This window comes from Oncorhynchus masou, chromosome 13 (genome assembly GCF_036934945.1).
Source record: "Oncorhynchus masou masou isolate Uvic2021 chromosome 13, UVic_Omas_1.1, whole genome shotgun sequence".
NCBI classification, from domain to species: Eukaryota; Metazoa; Chordata; class Actinopteri; order Salmoniformes; family Salmonidae; genus Oncorhynchus; species Oncorhynchus masou.
The window spans coordinates 93544548-93562149 of NC_088224.1; the positions used below are offsets into that span (position 1 = coordinate 93544548).

Here is a 17602-nt window from a genome sequence, read left to right on the forward strand (position 1 = left end):
GAGGCATAATGTCTGTTATAGAGGTATAATGTCTGTTATAGAGAGGCATAATGTCTGTTATAGAGAGGTGTAATGTCTGTTATAGAGAGGCATAATGTCTGTTATAGAGAGGTATAATGTCTGTTATAGAGAGGTGTAATGTCTGTTATAGAGAGGCATAATGTCTGTTATAGAGAGGTATAATGTATGTTATAGAGAGGTATAATGTCTGTTATAGGAGGCATAATGTCTGTTATAGAGGGGCATACTGTCTGTTATAGAGGGGCATAATGTCTGTTATAGAGAGGCATAATGTCTGTTATAGAGAGGTATAATGTCTGTAATAGAGAGGCATAATGTCTGTTATAGAGAGGTATAATGTCTGTTATAGAGAGGCATAATGTCTTATAGAGAGGCATAATGTCTGTTATAGAGAGGCATAATGTCTGTTATAGAGAGGCATAATGTCTGTTATAGAGGTATAATGTCTGTTATAGAGAGGCAAAATGTCTGTTATAGAGAGGCATACTGTCTGTTATAGAGAGGTATAATGTCTGTTATAGAGAGGCATAATGTCTGTTATAGAGAGGCATAATGTCTGTTATAGAGAGGTATAATGTCTGTTATAGAGAGGCATAATGTCTTATAGAGAGGTATAATGTATGTTATAGAGAGGCATAATGTCTGTTATAGAGAGGTATAATGTCTGTTATAGAGAGGTATAATGTCTGTTATAGAGAGGCATAATGTCTGTTATAGAGAGGCATAATGTCTGTTATAGAGAGGTATAATGTCTGTTATAGAGAGGCATAATGTCTTATAGAGAGGTATAATGTATGTTATAGAGAGGCATAATGTCTGTTATAGAGAGGCATAATGTCTGTTATAGAGAGGCATAATGTCTGTTATAGAGAGGCATAATGTCTGTTATAGAGAGGTATAATGTCTGTTATAGAGAGGCATAATGTCTTATAGAGAGGTATAATGTATGTTATAGAGAGGCATAATGTCTGTTATAGAGAGGCATAATGTCTGTTATAGAGAGGTATAATGTCTTATAGAGAGGCATAATGTCTGTTATAGAGAGGTATAATGTCTGTTATAGAGAGGCATAATGTCTGTTATAGAGAGGCATAATGTCTGTTATAGAGAGGCATAATGTCTGTTATAGAGAGGCATAATGTCTGTTATAGAGAGGCATAATGTCTGTTATAGAGAGGCACAATGTCTGTTATAGAGAGGCATAATGTCTTATAGAGAGGCATAATGTCTGTTATAGAGAGGCATAATGTCTGTTATAGAGATGCATAATGTCTGTTATAGAGAGGCATAATGTCTGTTATAGAGAGGCATAATGTCTGTTATAGAGAGGCATAATGTCTGTTATAGAGAGGTATAATGTCTGTTATAGGGAGGCATAATGTCGGATGTGAAACGGCTAGCTCGTTAGTGGGAGGCATAATAATGTCTGTTATAAGGAGGCATAATAATGTCTGTTATAAGGAGGCATAATAATGTCTGTTTTAACTTCAGTTTTAACACTGTTTAGTGAATGACTGTCTGCAACAATGACCCTATTTCACACACAGGGAGGGAAAAGTCAGAAGCTTAAATGCCAAGTAGTCCGAGACTTGTTTCCTCAAAGGAAACATTTGGAAGCTAATATGCTAGTGTACGTTTAGCATAGAAGCTAAGATGCTAGTGTACGTTTAGCATAGAAGCTAAGATGCTAGTGTACGTTTAGCATAGAAGCTAAGATGCTAGTGTACGTTTAGCATAGAAGCTAAGATGCTAGTGTGCGTTTAGCATAGATGCTAAGATGCTAGTATACGTTTAGCATAGAAGCTAAGATGCTAGTGTACGTTTAGCATAGAAGCTAAGATGCTAGTGTACGTTTAGCATAGATGCTAAGATGCTAGTGTACGTTTAGCATAGAAGCTAAGATGCTAGCGTACGTTTAGCATAGATGCTGTAATTTAGCACATAAGAGATATAAGCCCTTAAAACGGGGAATTACACTCCAAAAACATATCAACCTCCACAGACTCTGCTGCCATGACCCAATACTCACACAAACATGAATATTTACATTGATACTGTCAAAATGTATTTCTCACTCTCTCTCTAGGTTCCTGTGAGATTGGCTGGGCCTACTACTGTACGGGTGCTGGGGCCGCTGCTGCAATGCTGCTGTGTACCTGGATGGCCTGTTTCTCAGGGAAGAAACAGAAGCAGTACCCCTACTAGATGAACCAGCTGGGGGAGGAGGAGGAGAGGAGGGGGTACCCCTACTAGATGAACCAGTTGGGGGAGGAGGAGAGGAGGGGGTACCTCTACTAGATGAACCAGTTGGGGGAGGAGAGGAGAAGGGGTAGCCCTACTAGATGAACTAGCTGGGGGAGGGAGGAGGAGAGGGGGTACCCCTACTAGATGAACTAGCTGGGGGAGGGAGGAGGAGAGGGGTACCCTACTAGATGAACCAGCTGGGGGAGGGAGGAGGAGAGGGGTAGCCCTACTAGATGAACTAGCTGGGGGAGGGAGGAGGAGAGGGGGTACCCCTACTAGATGGACCAGCTGGGGGAGGGAGGAGGAGAGGGGTACCCCTACTAGATGAACCAGCTGGTGGAGGAGGAGAAGGGGTAGCCCTACTAGATGAACCAGCTGGGGGAGGGAGGAGGAGAGGGGGTACCCCTACTAGATGAACTAGCTGGGGGAGGGAGGAGGAGAGGGGGTACCCCTACTAGATGAACCAGCTGGGGGAGGAGGAGAGGGGGACCCCTACTAGAATAGCCCTTCTCCTCCTCCTGAGATGCGAAGGAGCACCCTTATTAGAAGAACATCCCAAATGGCACCCGATTCCCTATAGAGTGTGTTACTTTTGACCAGAGCCCTATGGCCACTGGGGGATAATACTGCACTATAAAGGGAATAGAGTGGCATTTGGAAGGCATCCTAGAGGAGCCACTTGGTGGGAGGAAAGAGAAGAGACAGGCCTACAGACTACTACAGGTTACTACAGACTATTACAGGCTACTACAGACTACTACAGACTACTACAGGCTACTACAGACTACTACAGGCTACTACATGCTACTACAGACTACTACAGGCTACTACAGACTACTACAGACTACTACAGACTACTGCATACTACTACAGACTACTACAGGCTACTACAGGCTACTACAGGCTACTACAGGATACTACAGACTACTACAGACTATTACAGACTACTACAGGCTACTACAGACTACTACAGGCTACTACAGACTACTACAGGCTACTACAGGCTACTACAGGCTACAGTAGCCTGCAGTAGCTAGTGATGACAGATAACAGCTACAGGCTACAGTATACATAACAATCGAAAGCACACTGAGTGACCTGAAGTGTTCTGCTCTGATCATGATGGGATCCAGGTCAAGTCATGTCATCACACCAGGGCAGAGACAAAGTGACTGCTACACCTGCAGTACAAGACAACACACGTCTTCAGAACCTTAGGCATCATTCTTCCTCTTCCTAAATGAACAATGTAACTCCACTTTCATATGCTCTGCGCCACATGGGACAGGTCATCAGACAGACCAAGGCAGAGACTGACTGCTAGGACTACAGGACAAGACAGACCAAGGCAGAGACTGACTGCTAGGACTACAGGACAAGACAGACCAAGGCATAGACTGACTGCTAGGACTACAGGACAAGACAGACCAAGGCAGAGACTGACTGCTAGGACTACAGGACAAGACAGACCAAGGCATAGACTGACTGCAAGGACTACAGGACAAGACAGACCAAGGCATAGACTGACTGCAAGGACTACAGGACAAGACAGACCAAGGCAGAGACGGACTGTTATGACTACAGGAAAGACAAAATGTACAACAGGAAACAAATACCGTCTTAAAAAGCGGATCTTATTGTTCTGTTATGACAAAACTGTTCTTAATTTTCTTCTCTGACTGTCCTTATTCCTCCTCCCTGACTGTCCTTATTCCTACTCTCTGACTGTCTTTATTCCTCCTCCCTGACTGTCATTATTCCTCCTCCCTGACTGTCCTTATTCCTCCTCCCTGACTGTCCTTATTCCTACTCTCTGACTGTTTTTATTCCTCCTCCCTGACTGTCATTATTCCTCCTCTCTGACTGTCCTTATTCCTCCTTCCTGACTGTCCTTATTCCTCCTCCCTGACTGTCCTTATTCCTCCTCTCTGACTGTCCTTATTCCTCCTCCCTGACTGTCATTATCCCTCCTCTCTGACTGTCCTTATCCTTCCTCTCTGACTGTCTTTATTCCTCCTCTCTGACTGTCCTTATTACCCCCTCCCTGACTGTCCTTATTCCTCCTCTCTGACTGTCCTTATTCCTCCTCCCTGACTGCCGTTATTCCTCCTCTCTGACTGTCCTTATTCCCTTCTCCCTAACTGTCCTTATTCCTCCTCTCTGACTTTCCTTATTCCTCCTCTCTGACTGTCCTTATTCCTCCTCTCTGACTGTCCTTATTCCTCCTCTCTGACTGTCCTTATTCCTCCTCTCTGACTGTCCTTATTCCTTCCCTCTGACTGTCCTTATTCCTCCTCTCTGACTGTCCTTATTCCCCTCCCTGACTGTCCTTATTCCTCCTCCCTGACTGTCCTTATTCCTCCTCCCTTACTGTCCTTATTCCTCCTCCCTGACTGTCCTTATTTATCCTCTCTGACTGTCTTTATTCCTCCTCTCTGACTGTCCTTATTCCTCCTCTCTTGACTGTCCTTACTCCTCTCTGACTGTCCTCCTCTCTGACTGTCCTTATTCCTCCTCCCTGACCGTCCTTATTCCTCCTCCCTGACTGTCCTTATTTATCCTCTCTGACTGTCTTTATTCCTCCTCCCTGACTGTCCTTATTCCTCCTCTCTGACTGTCCTTATTCCTCCTCTCTTGACTGTCCTTATTCCTCCTCCCTGACTGTCCTTATTCCTCCTCCCTGACTGTCCTTATTCCTCCTCCCTGACTGTCCTTATTTATCCTCTCTGACTGTCTTTAATCCTCCTCTCTGACTGTCCTTATTCCTCCTCTCTTGACTGTCCTTACTCCTCTCTGACTGTCCTCCTCTCTGACTGTCCTTATTCCTCCTCTCTGACTGTCCTTATTCCACCTCTCTGACTGTCCTTATTCCTCCTCCCTGACTGTCCTTATTCCTCCTCCCTGACTGTCCTTATTCCTCCTCCCTGACTGTCCTTATTTATCCTCTCTGACTGTCTTTATTCCTCCTCTCTGACTGTCCTTATTCCTCCTCTCTGACTGTCCTTATTCCTCCTCTCTTGACTGTCCTTATTCCTCCTCTCTGACTGTCCTTATTCCTCCTCTCTGACTGTCTTTATTCCTCCTCTCTGACTGTCCTTATTCCTCCTCTCTGATTGTCCTTATTCCTCCTCTCTGACTGTCCTTATTCCTCCTCTCTGACTGTCCTTATTCCTCCTCTCTGACTGTCCTTATTCCTCCTTCCTGACTGTTCTTCCTATATGCACAATGTATGGACCAATCTGTCTTTTTTCTCTGTCATGTACCTAACTATCTCTTTTTAAAGAATGCGTTCTTTCTTTCTTTTGTTCTTTCTCTCCCTCCATCTCTTTGGTTGTTGTGGTTTAGTGGTACAATAGTCTAGACCTGTGATTCTTCCATTGGTATTGTGGAGTGTTTCTGTATTTGTTTTCATTATGTTTTTTTTTTAAATGCAATAATCTCCATTATGTAAAAAGCAATCCAAACTAGGCTACTTCTTCCTAAATGCAGCCTGCTCAGATCCAAAAACGCCTAATCATTGTTATGGGTTAACATATTATTTAGATACAGTATATACAATGAGTTGTATGATAATGTACATTTTATCATATTAGCATATTGTTTTTTTGTGTACACATTTCAAGTGAATCCTCGTTGTTATGTCTCACGGTGTGTAAATAAATGTGGTTTATCTAAATATACAGTATTTAATATGTCCATTTCTTCTTTTTTACAACGGATTTTGTTGTCAACGTTTCCTGAACTAATGCAAAGAGCGGTGAATCTATTCACTGGCTTTAAACAGATATGATTTCTGCTGTCTGTGACTCTCGTGTCTAGGTTGTAGGAACGTCACAATCCTGACTTTAAAACTGAGGGAGGGGGGGGGGGGTTCACACGTTCATCAGCTGAACCACAGAAAATACTGTATACTGGATATACTCGGTGTACTGGGAGTCATTCTCTGGGTGAGACACCCGATATATACAGTGCTCTACTTTTGACCAAGGCTCATATGGCTCTGGTTAAAAGTAGTGTACTATATAGGGAATAGGGTGCCATTCTAAGGTAGTGTACTATATAGGGAATAGGGTGCCATGCTAAGGTAGTGTACTATATAGGGAATAGGGTGCCATTCTAAGGTAGTGTACTATATAGGGAATAGGGTACCATGGTAAGGTAGTGTACTATATAGGGAATAGGGTGCCATTCTAAAATAGTGTACTATATAGGGAATAGGGTGCCATTCTAAAGTAGTGTACTATATAGGGAATAGGGTGCCATTCTAAAGTAGTGTACTATATAGGGAATAGGGTGCCATTCTAAAGTAGTGTACTATATAGGGAATAGGGTGCCATTCTAAGGTAGTGTACTATATAGGGAATAGGGTGCCATGCTAAAGTAGTGTACTATATAGGGAATAGGGTGCCATGCTAAAGTAGTGTACTATATAGGGAATAGGGTGCCATGCTAAGGTAGTGTACTATATAGGGAATAGGGTGCCATTCTAAGGTAGTGTACTATATAGGGAATAGGGTGCCATTCTAAGGTAGTGTACTATATAGGGAATAGGGTGCCATTCTAAGGTAGTGTACTATATAGGGAATAGGGTGCCATTCTAAGGTAGTGTACTATATAGGGAATAGGGTGCCATGCTAAGGTAGTGTACTATATAGGGAATAGGGTGCCATTCTAAAATAGTGTACTATATAGGGAATAGGGTGCCATTCTAAAGTAGTGTACTATATAGGGAATAGGGTGCCATTCTAAAGTAGTGTACTATATAGGGAATAGGGTGCCATTCTAAAGTAGTGTACTATATAGGGAATAGGGTGCCATTCTAAGGTAGTGTACTATATAGGGAATAGGGTGCCATTCTAAAGTAGTGTACTATATAGGGAATAGGGTGCCATTCTAAGGTAGTGTACTATATAGGGAATAGGGTGCCATGCTAAAGTAGTGTACTATATAGGGAATAGGGTGCCATGCTAAAGTAGTGTACTATATAGGGAATAGGGTGCCATTCTAAGGTAGTGTACTATATAGGGAATAGGGTGCCATTCTAAGGTAGTGTACTATATAGGGAATAGGGTGCCATTCTAAAGTAGTGTACTATATAGGGAATAGGGTGCCATTCTAAGGTAGTGTACTATATAGGGAATAGGGTGCCATGCTAAAGTAGTGTACTATATAGGGAATAGGGTGCCATGCTAAAGTAGTGTACTATATAGGGAATAGGGTGCCATTCTAAGGTAGTGTACTATATAGGGAATAGGGTGCCATTCTAAGGTAGTGTACTATATAGGGAATAGGGTGCCATGCTAAGGTAGTGTACTATTTAGGGAATAGGGTGCCATGCTAAAGTAGTGTACTATATAGGGAATAGGGTGCCATGCTAAGGTAGTGTACTATATAGGGAATAGGGTGCCATTCTAAGGTAGTGTACTATATAGGGAATAGGGTACCATGCTAAGGTAGTGTACTATATAGGGAATATGGTGCCATTCTAAGGTAGTGTACTATATAGGGAATAGGGTACCATGCTAAGGTAGTGTACTATATAGGGAATAGGGTGCCATTCTAAGGTAGTGTACTACATAGGGAATAGGGTGCCATGCTAAGGTAGTGTACTATATAGGGAATAGGGTGCCATTCTAAGGTAGTGTACTATATAGGGAATAGGGTGCCATGCTAAGGTAGTGTACTATATACTATGTACTATATTCATCCCAAATGTGTTCGATGGGGTGGAGGTCAGGACTCAAGTGGAGGCCAGTCAAGTTCTTCCACACTGAACTCAACAAACCATATCTGTATGGGCCTCGCTTTGTGCACAGAGGCTTTGTCATGGTGAAACAGGAAAGGGCCACAAAGTTGCCACACAGTTGGAAGCACAGAATCATCTAGAATGGCATTGTATGCTGTAGAGTTAAGATTTCCCTTCACTGGAACTAAGGGGCCTAACCCGAACTATGAAAAACAGCCTCACACCATTATTCCTACTCCAGTCAACTTTACAGTTTGTACTATGCATGGGGCAGATACAATCCCTTAATTCAAATCAAATTTTATTTGTCACATACACATGGTTAGCAGATGTTAATACGAGTGTAGCGAAATGCTTGACAACTCTTAGGCTTCTACTTCCAGCTCATAAAAAATACAGTATATACATTTTACGGACACAGTATATTTTACATTAGTTATCTTTTGTTTGTTTTTAGTCCCATCCTTCAGCTACCCTAAACCCCTCCCATCTATCTCTGATCACCATCCAGTCCTTCAGCTACCCTCAACCCCTCCCATCTGTCTCTGAACACCATCCAGTCCCATCCTTCAGCTCCCCTCAACCCCTCCCATCTATCTCTGATCACCATCCAGTCCCATCCTTCAGCTACCCTAAACCCTCCCATCTATCTCTGATCACCACCCAGTCCCATCCTTCAGCTACCCTAAACCCCACCCATCTGATTCCTACTCCAGGCATCTCTGATCACCATCCAGTCCTTCAGCTACCCTAAACCCCACCCATCTATCTCTGATCACCATCCAGTCCTTCAGCTACCCTAAACCCCTCCCATCTATCTCTGATCACCATCCAGTCCCATCCTTCAGCACCCCTCAACCCCTCCCATCTATCTCTGATCACCATCCAGTCCTTCAGCGACCCTCAACCCCTGCCATCTATCTCTGATCACCACCATATAGTACACCCATCTATCTCTGATCACCATCCAGTCCTTCAGCTACCCTAAACCCCTCCCATCTATCTCTGATCACCATCCAGTCCCATCCTTCAGCACCCCTCAACCCCTCCCATCTATCTCTGATCACCATCCAGTCCTTCAGCTACCCTCAACCCCTCCCATCTATCTCTGATCACCACCCAGTCCCATCCTTCAGCTACCCTCAACCCCTCCCATCTATCTCTGATCACCATCCAGTCCCATCCTTCAGCTAAAATCAACCCCTCCCATCTATCTCTGATCACCATCCAGTCCTTCAGCTACCCTCAACCCCTCCCATCTGTCTCTGAACACCATCCAGTCCTTCAGCTCCCCTAAACCCCTCCCATCTATCTCTGATCACCACCCAGTCCCATCCTTCAGCTCCCCTAAACCCCTCCCATCTATCTCTGATCACCACCCAGTCCCATCCTTCAGCTCCCCTAAACCCCTCCCATCTATCTCTGAACACCACCCAGTCCCATCCTTCAGCTCCCCTAAACCCCTCCCATCTATCTCTGATCACCACCCAGTCCCATCCTTCAGCTCCCCTCAACCCCTCCCATCTATCTCTGATCACCACCCAGTCCCATCCTCTAGCTCCCCTCAACCCCTCCCATCTATCTCTGATCACCACCCAGTCCCATCCTCTAGCTCCCCTCAACCCCTCCCATCTATCTCTGATCACCACCCAGTCCCATCCTCTAGCTCCCCTCAACCCCTCCCATCTATCTCTGATCACCACCCAGTCCCATCCTCTAGCTCCCCTCAACCCCTCCCATCTATCTCTGATCACCACCCAGTCCCATCCTCTAGCTCCCTCAACCCCTCCCATCTATCTCTGATCACCACCCAGTCCCATCCTTCAGCTCCCCCTTTTCCACATTTTGTTACATTACAGCCTTATTCTAAAATAGATTAAATAAAACATTTTCCCAGAAGCCATTCCTCAGTAAAAAGCACATGACTGCCCGCTTTGAATTTGCCAAAAGGCATCTAGAAGACTCTCAGACCATGCATGCCAAGTGTCATGTCTGGAGGAAACCTGGCACCACCCTTACGGTGAAGCAGGGTGGTGGCACCATCCCTACGGCGAAGCAGTGTGGTGGCACCACCCTTACGGTGAAGCATGGTGGTGGCAGCACACTTACGGTGAAGCATGGTGGTGGCACCACCCTTACGGTGAAGCATGGTGGTGGCAGCACCCTTACGGTGAAGCATGGTGGTGGCAGCACCCTTACGGTGAAGCAGGGTGGTGGCAGCATCATGCTGTCGGGATATTTTTCAGCGACAGGGACTGGGAGACTAGTCAAGAAAAGATGAAAAGAGCAAAGTACAGAGAGATCCTTGAGGAAAACCTGCTCCTGAGGTTCACCTTCAATGATCCAAGCACGCAGCCAAGGCAACGCAGGAGTGGTCTCTGAATGTTCTTGAGTGGCCAGAGTTTGGACTTGAACCCGATCTAACATCTCTGGAGAGACCTGAAAATAACTGTGCAGCGACGCTTCCCATCCAACCTGATAGAGCTTGAGAGGATCTGCAGAGAAAAATGGGAGAAACTCCCCAAATGCAGATGTGCCAAGATTGTAGCGTCATACCCAAGAAGACTGGAGGCTGTAATTGCTGCCAAAGGTGCTTCAACAACGTACTGAGTAAAAGGTCTGTATACTTAATGTAAATGTCATATTTCATTTTTTATATTTTTTATTTGCAAACCTTTCTAAAATCTGTTTTTGCTTTGTCTTTATGGGGTATTGTGTATAAATTGATGAGGGATTTAAAATTAAAATAAAAACATTTTAGAATAAGGCTGTAACGTAACAAAATGTGTAAAAGGTCAAGGGGTCTGAATACTTTCTGAAGGCACTGTATTTTAATCCATCTATATTGCAGAGCCTTACATTTTTCGGTCCTTAAATTAAACTTTTTTATTCAACACAATTTTCTTTAGCCAATTTTGATCTTTAATGCCGACAGACAGGTTCCTTCTCCCCCTTCCACATGCCTCTTCTATTGTTGCGGTAGTGCTGCAATTAGTTGGTTGTAATTTTGAGTAGAACAGACATTTCCATATATTCTTGTTAGCTGCGTGTGTTACAACTCCACAAGTCCTATTAATGATATAATTTACAAAGATTGTACCTTTTACAAACAAAATATAGTTATTTTTTTAATCAAATAGTATATTTCAGTTTAACCATAATATTTGTGGTAACATTTGTTCTGTCTTTCCTGATGGATTAACCTGAAATTGCAACCAACTTTCTATGGCTTGTTTTAAAAAATAACGATATTATGGAGATGATTTCATTTTCAAATAACTGAAAGTGAGAGGTTGTAATCTGAATAAAGGGAGAGGTTGTAATCTGAATAAATGCAGAGGTTGTAATCTGAATAAAGGGAGAGGTTGTAATCTGAATAAATGCAGAGGTTGTAATCTGAATAAAGGGAGAGGTTGTAATCTGAATAAATGCAGAGGTTGTAATCTGAATAAAGTGAGAGGTTGTAATCTGAATAAAAGGAGAAGTTGTAATCTGAATAAAGGGAGAGGTTGTAATATGAATAAAAGGAGAGGTTGTAATCTGAATAAAGTGAGAGGTTGTAATCTGAATAAAATGAGAGGTTGTAATCTGAATAAAAGGAGAGGTTGTAATCTGAATAAAAGGAGAGGTTGTAATCTGAATAAAGTGAGAGGTTGTAGTCTGAATAAAAGGAGAGGTTGTAATCTGAATAAAGTGAGAGGTTGTAATCTGAATAAAAGGAGGAAAAGGCCATTCTTGAACATGGGGTGAGACATTCTTACTATTCTGCAATAGAACCAGTTTGGATTTAAATATAACTTTTGTATGATTGAAGCTTTTAGTGAGAGGTGTAATTCTTAAATACTTTGTCAGAAATGATTAAATATGAATGATTCAAAACATCAAGTGAAAGAAGCTTGGACAACCAAAATATGTCTACCAGTTCAGTTTCTTAGATATTTCATTAAAAAGATGCATTACAACGCAGGAATGAAAGAAAATACCAGAGCAACACAAGGGAATTTGATTTAATAATGTACTTATCTGATGTTGAAATTATTGACAAATAATAATGTACTTATCTGATGTTGAACTAGAACACTCAGAAGGACATGTAAAGACGTTTAGATAACATGTAACCAAGATACAAATCTGTGTTGATTAATTAAAGACTCACCCAATTTAGTGGTATCCATATTGGTAGTTACAGTCTTGTCCCATCGCTGCAGCTCCCATACGGGACTCTGGAGAGGCGGAGGTCAAAAGCAATACGTCCTCCCAAACACGGCTTCTTGACACACTGTTCGCTTAACCAGGAAGCCAGCCGCACCAATCTGTCAGAGGAAACACCGTCCAGCTGGTGACCTGAATCAGCGTACAGACGCCCGGCCCGCCACAAGGAGTCACTAGAGCGGCGATGGAACAAGGAAATGCCACCCTTCCCTAATTCGGACGACGCTGGGCCTGGGATTGAACCCGGGTTTGTAGTGGACGCCTCGAGCGCTGCGATGCAGTGACTTAGACCGCTGCGCCACTCGGGAGGCCGTTTTGAGTTTTTTTTTTTTTAAGGTTTACGTGAAACAGTCACAATATGCTTTATGGATCTAATATCAACGAGCCCAGGTGACGGAGGGAGTTGATGGATGGTGAGTGAGTGAGAGAGCTCATTGGGCGTAAAGTCTGGAACACACGGCAGTCGAAGAAAAGATGTCATGTTTCATTTCGTCTGGAAATCCATCTACTTCACATACTTTCATTTGAAACATGGAGTGAAAAAAAAAGTGTTTCAACAACGTTCAGTTTGCATGTTGTTTTTTAATTCAAGTAAAAGTTGGAAAATGTGAAAGCCACACACTTTACTTTGTCCAAAGAGACATTTAAACTGGAAAGTGATACGTTGATAACAAAACATACACAAACGTAATAATACAATAATAATAATATAATATGTCGTCGCCACTGGTTGTTTGTTCTAATCCACCACTGTATCTAGATGGTTGGGTCGTTTGTTCTCATCCACCACTGTATCTAGATGGTTGGGTTGTTTGTTCTAATCCACCACTGTATCTAGATGGTTGGGTTGTTTGTTCTAATCCACCACTGTATCTAGATGGTTGGGTTGTTTGTTCTAATCCACCACTGTATCTAGATGGTTGGGTTGTTTGTTCTAATCCACCACTGTATCTCGATAGTTGGGTTGTTTGTTCTAATCCACCACTGTATCTAGATGGTTGGGTTGTTTGTTCTAATCCACCACTGTATCTAGATAGTTGGGTTGTTTGTTCTAATCCAACACGATATCTAGATGGTTGGGTTGTTTGTTCTAATCCACCACTGTATCTCGATAGTTGGGTTGTTTGTTCTAATCCACCACTATCTAGATAGTTGGGTTGTTTGTTCTAATCCACCACTGTATCTAGATGGTTGGGTTGTTTGTTCTCATCCACCACTGTATCTAGATGGTTGGGTTGTTTGTTCTAATCCACCACTGTATCTAGATGGTTGGGTTGTTTGTTCTAATCCACCACTGTAACTAGATGGTTAGGTTGTTTGTTCTAATCCAACACTGTATCTAGATGGTTAGGTTGTTTGTTCTAATCCACCACTAAATCTAGATGGTTGGGTCGTTTGTTCTAATCCACCACTGTATCTAGATGGTTAGGTCGTTTGTTCTCATCCACCACTGTATCTAGATGGTTGGGTTGTTTGTTCTAATCCACCACTGTATCTAGATGGTTGGGTTGTTTGTTCTAATCCAACACTATATCTAGATGGTTGGGTTGTTTGTTCTAATCCACCACTGTATCTATATGGTTGGGTTGTTTGTTCTAATCCAACACTATATCTAGATGGTTGGGTTGTTTGTTCTAATCCACCACTATATCTAGATGGTTGGGTTGTTTGTTCTATTCCACCACTATATCTAGATGGTTGGGTTGTTTGTTCTAATCCAACACTGTATCTAGATGGTTGGGTCGTTTGTTCTAATCCAACACTGTATCTAGATGGTTGGGTCGTTTGTTCTCATCCACCACTGTATCTAGATGGTTGGGTCGTTTGTTCTAATCCACAACTGTATCTAGATGGTTAGGTCGTTTGTTCTCATCCACCACTATATCTAGATGGTTGGGTTGTTTGTTCTAATCCAACACTGTATCTAGATGGTTAGGTTGTTTGTTCTAATCCACCACTAAATCTAGATGGTTGGGTCGTTTGTTCTAATCCACCACTGTATCTAGATGGTTAGGTCGTTTGTTCTCATCCACCACTGTATCTAGATGGTTGGGTTGTTTGTTCTAATCCACATCAGTACAACTTGTTCTCTACACTCTAGAACTACACATCCCATACATCACCAGAGAGGAGTCATTCACTAATGAATGTAAACGAGCCAAAGAGGTGAATGTAGACAGGGGCCAATAACAATAATGTTGTTTCACATAAAAATGTAATTACAAATGAAATGTACAGTTTTAAATGTAAATATCCAGTAGCCTATAGGCCTCAGCCAGACAACATTGTTAATTACAGCCAGGTGTTAAGTACATTACAGTACATGATGTGCTCTTAAGAACAATAAAATATTGTCAAAATATCTTAACAAAAACACATGACGTAGCTGATAATTACAATAACAACTTCCAAAAACAAATGTTGTGCTGCCCTAATGCACCACATCCTCTGCAAAGTACAAATGAACAACGAAAAGGGGGCATGACTAGTCATGCTAGCCCAATGACGACGTGTAGTAAAATCAGGGGCGCAACTTGGGTTTTAGAAGTGGGAGGGGCATAACTTAAAAAAAAAAAAAACATGTTAAAAATGGTTTTATTCAGTTGGATAAACAGTCCAAACAGCCTACCAGACCTCGGAGGCGTCTGCATGGTCCTAAAGCACACCGTTGCCTCGTTTTGTATCACATACCAATGATTAAAACTGGGTGGGGGGGCGACATGTCCCCCCCTGTCCCCAGTGAAAGTTGTGCCCCTGAGTAAAATGTACAGTACAGTGATCAAAAATCAACAGATAAGTTCATTTATGCATGCATATCACAATATAATGTTGGGAGACCATTATAAAACACTATCAGTGACCATATAAAGTTCTTAGAAGTGTTTTAACATATAGGATTGACTTTGATTTTCATGGAACTATTCAGACTCTGGGTCATTATACAACAAAGGAATTCAACACGTGTTACATGAGCATGGGGGGAACCTGTGAGAAAGGAGTCAAAAGAGAGAGAAAAAACATTACTTTTATAAATGCGGAACCTGCTTTTTCCCTAAATTAATTGTGACTTGCCTTACTTGTTTAAGATAATGTTGCTTGGGGTTTTCTGGAATGGACGTGGATACTATTGTAGGTGTTAGAGACATGTTAGGGCTGAATCTCACAGAACCAACGACCTCTCACAGATCCAACAAACTCTCACAGAACCAACGACCTCTCACAGAACCAACGACCTCTCACAGATCCAACGGCCTATCACAGATCCAACAAACTCTCACAGAACCAACAACCTCTCACAGAACCAACGACCTCTCACAGAACCAACGACCTCTCACAGAACCAACGACCTCTCACAGAACCAACGACCTCTCACAGATCCAACGCCGTTCATAGTGACATGGTAGATCATTCCAGGCCAATACCGGGTCAATGTGAATGCCGATAATCTCAGCACAGTTCTCTTCAGCTCCTCCATTCGGTTCGCCGGTTGTAGTCCAATAACTTGCGGTCAGTGCTGTCCCGTCCACCCATCTCCAGGTTCCCTCGACTTCTCTGTCAGTCAGACCGATCCAGGTTCTGTGGCCCAGTGTTTTGATGAAAACTTGTTCCGCTCTGCTGTTTATGATCATGAGGTCTGCTCCTCTGTCCAGACAGTCCTGTCTACTCTCAGTCCAGTTTTTAGTGTCAAGGGAGATGAAGTAACAACTGCAGCTGGGCCTGTATTATCCAGTCTTGGGGACATATGTTGCGGCCGTCTTTCTCACATGTCAACTGGTCTCTCCCTTCGCTCAGGTTGTCGACTAAACGCAGGGAGACGTTAAGAAGGACTTGTAGGACAAACAGCGACCCAAAACCCACAGCAATTAATCTGTAGACTCTTCTGCTTGAGTGCTGAGCTAATCCTGAGCTGTCTCCGTTGTCCTGCTGGTTGGCTGTCACATTTTCATACGCATTTGTAGGATATTGATCCACAGATGAACCCTCAATGACGTTCTCCATAATGTTCCAACTTGGTTCGTTTCCAATCAAGTCTGTGAGTCTGTGAGGACCCAAACTCAACATCACACCCTTTCTTCACTGCTTGTTTCGTAACACGAAACAGGAAGTTGATGGTTTGGACATTACATCACAACAGTTTTTTGTTGTTGATATCCACACTATGACCAAGTTCCTCTTGACAATGTGAAGTACGTTCATATATGTCTCAAGACAAAGGGCGTCAAAAGACAATGTTGCCGGCATAAGGGGTTCATTTTCTGCAAGGCCCTGTCAGTGGTCAATGTATTAGATGTCAGCTAGCTGGTCACAGGTTTGATTTTCCACCGCGCCTCTTTCTTATTACCTACAGCTCCACCCAACACTTGTTTTATATAACTGGCCTACCAGTATTCTCTGGTTTCATAACTCTACATTTACCGCCATCTAGAGGCTAAAGCTTGAAATCGCATTACATTTTGACAGGGACACGCCTTATTTAGGTCATACAATAAACAGGCACCGAAGCACAGCAGAATGGTTGTCGCTACCTACCACAGCCACATAGTCAATTGACAATATCCTAAAAATGTATGAAAAAGATACGTGATTATTGTGTCTTAATTTAAGGTTAGCAGTGTGGTTAGGGTTAAGGGTTAGGGTTAGGGTTAGCAGTGTGGTTAAGGGTTAGGGTTAAGGGTTAGGGTTAGCAGTGTGGTTAAGGGTTAGGGTTAAGGGTTAGGGTTAGCAGTGTGGTTAAGGGTTAGGGTTAAGGTTAGGGTTGGCAGTGTGGTTAAGGGTTAGGGTTAAGGGTTAGGGTTAAGGTTAGGGTTAGCAGTGTGGTTTAGGGTTAGGGTTAAGGGTTAAGTTTAGGGTAAGCAGTGTGGTTAAGGGTTAGGGTTAAGGGTTAGGGTTAAGGCTATGGTTAGCAGTGTGGTTAAGGGTTAGGGTTAAGGGTTAAGTTTAGGGTAAGCAGTGTGGTTAAGGGTTAGGGTTAAGGGTTAGGGTTAAGGCTATGGTTAGCAGTGTGGTTAAGGGTTAAGGTTAGGGTTAGCAGTGTGGTTAAGGTTAGGGTTAAGGGTTAGGGTTAAGGTTAGGGTTAGCAGTGTGGTTAAGGGTTAGGGTTAAGCATTGCTATGCAGACGACACACAATTAATCTTCTCCTTTCCCCCTTCTGATGACCAGGTGGCGAATCGCATCTCTGCATGTCTGGCAGACATATCAGTGTGGATGACGGATCACCACCTCAAGCTGAACCTCGGCAAGACGGAGCTGCTCTTCCTCCCGGGGAAGGACTGCCCGTTCCATGATCTCGCCATCACGGTTGACAACTCCATTGTGTCCTCCTCCCAGAGCGCTAAGAACCTTGGCGTGATCCTGGACAACACCCTGTCGTTCTCAAC

At 43.1% G+C, this 17602-nt stretch overlaps 1 protein-coding gene across 1 annotated transcript; it reads right to left on the reverse strand.

Moving 5' to 3' along the window:
• Positions 1-12785: 12785 nt before the first annotated feature.
• LOC135553234 (hepatic lectin-like) lies at positions 12786-16318 on the reverse strand. The gene is given in 2 exon segments (XM_064985408.1): positions 12786-15945; positions 15947-16318. Coding segments are annotated over 2 exon segments (711 nt in total). The 5' UTR covers positions 16286-16318; the 3' UTR covers positions 12786-15573.
• Positions 16319-17602: the final 1284 nt, after the last annotated feature.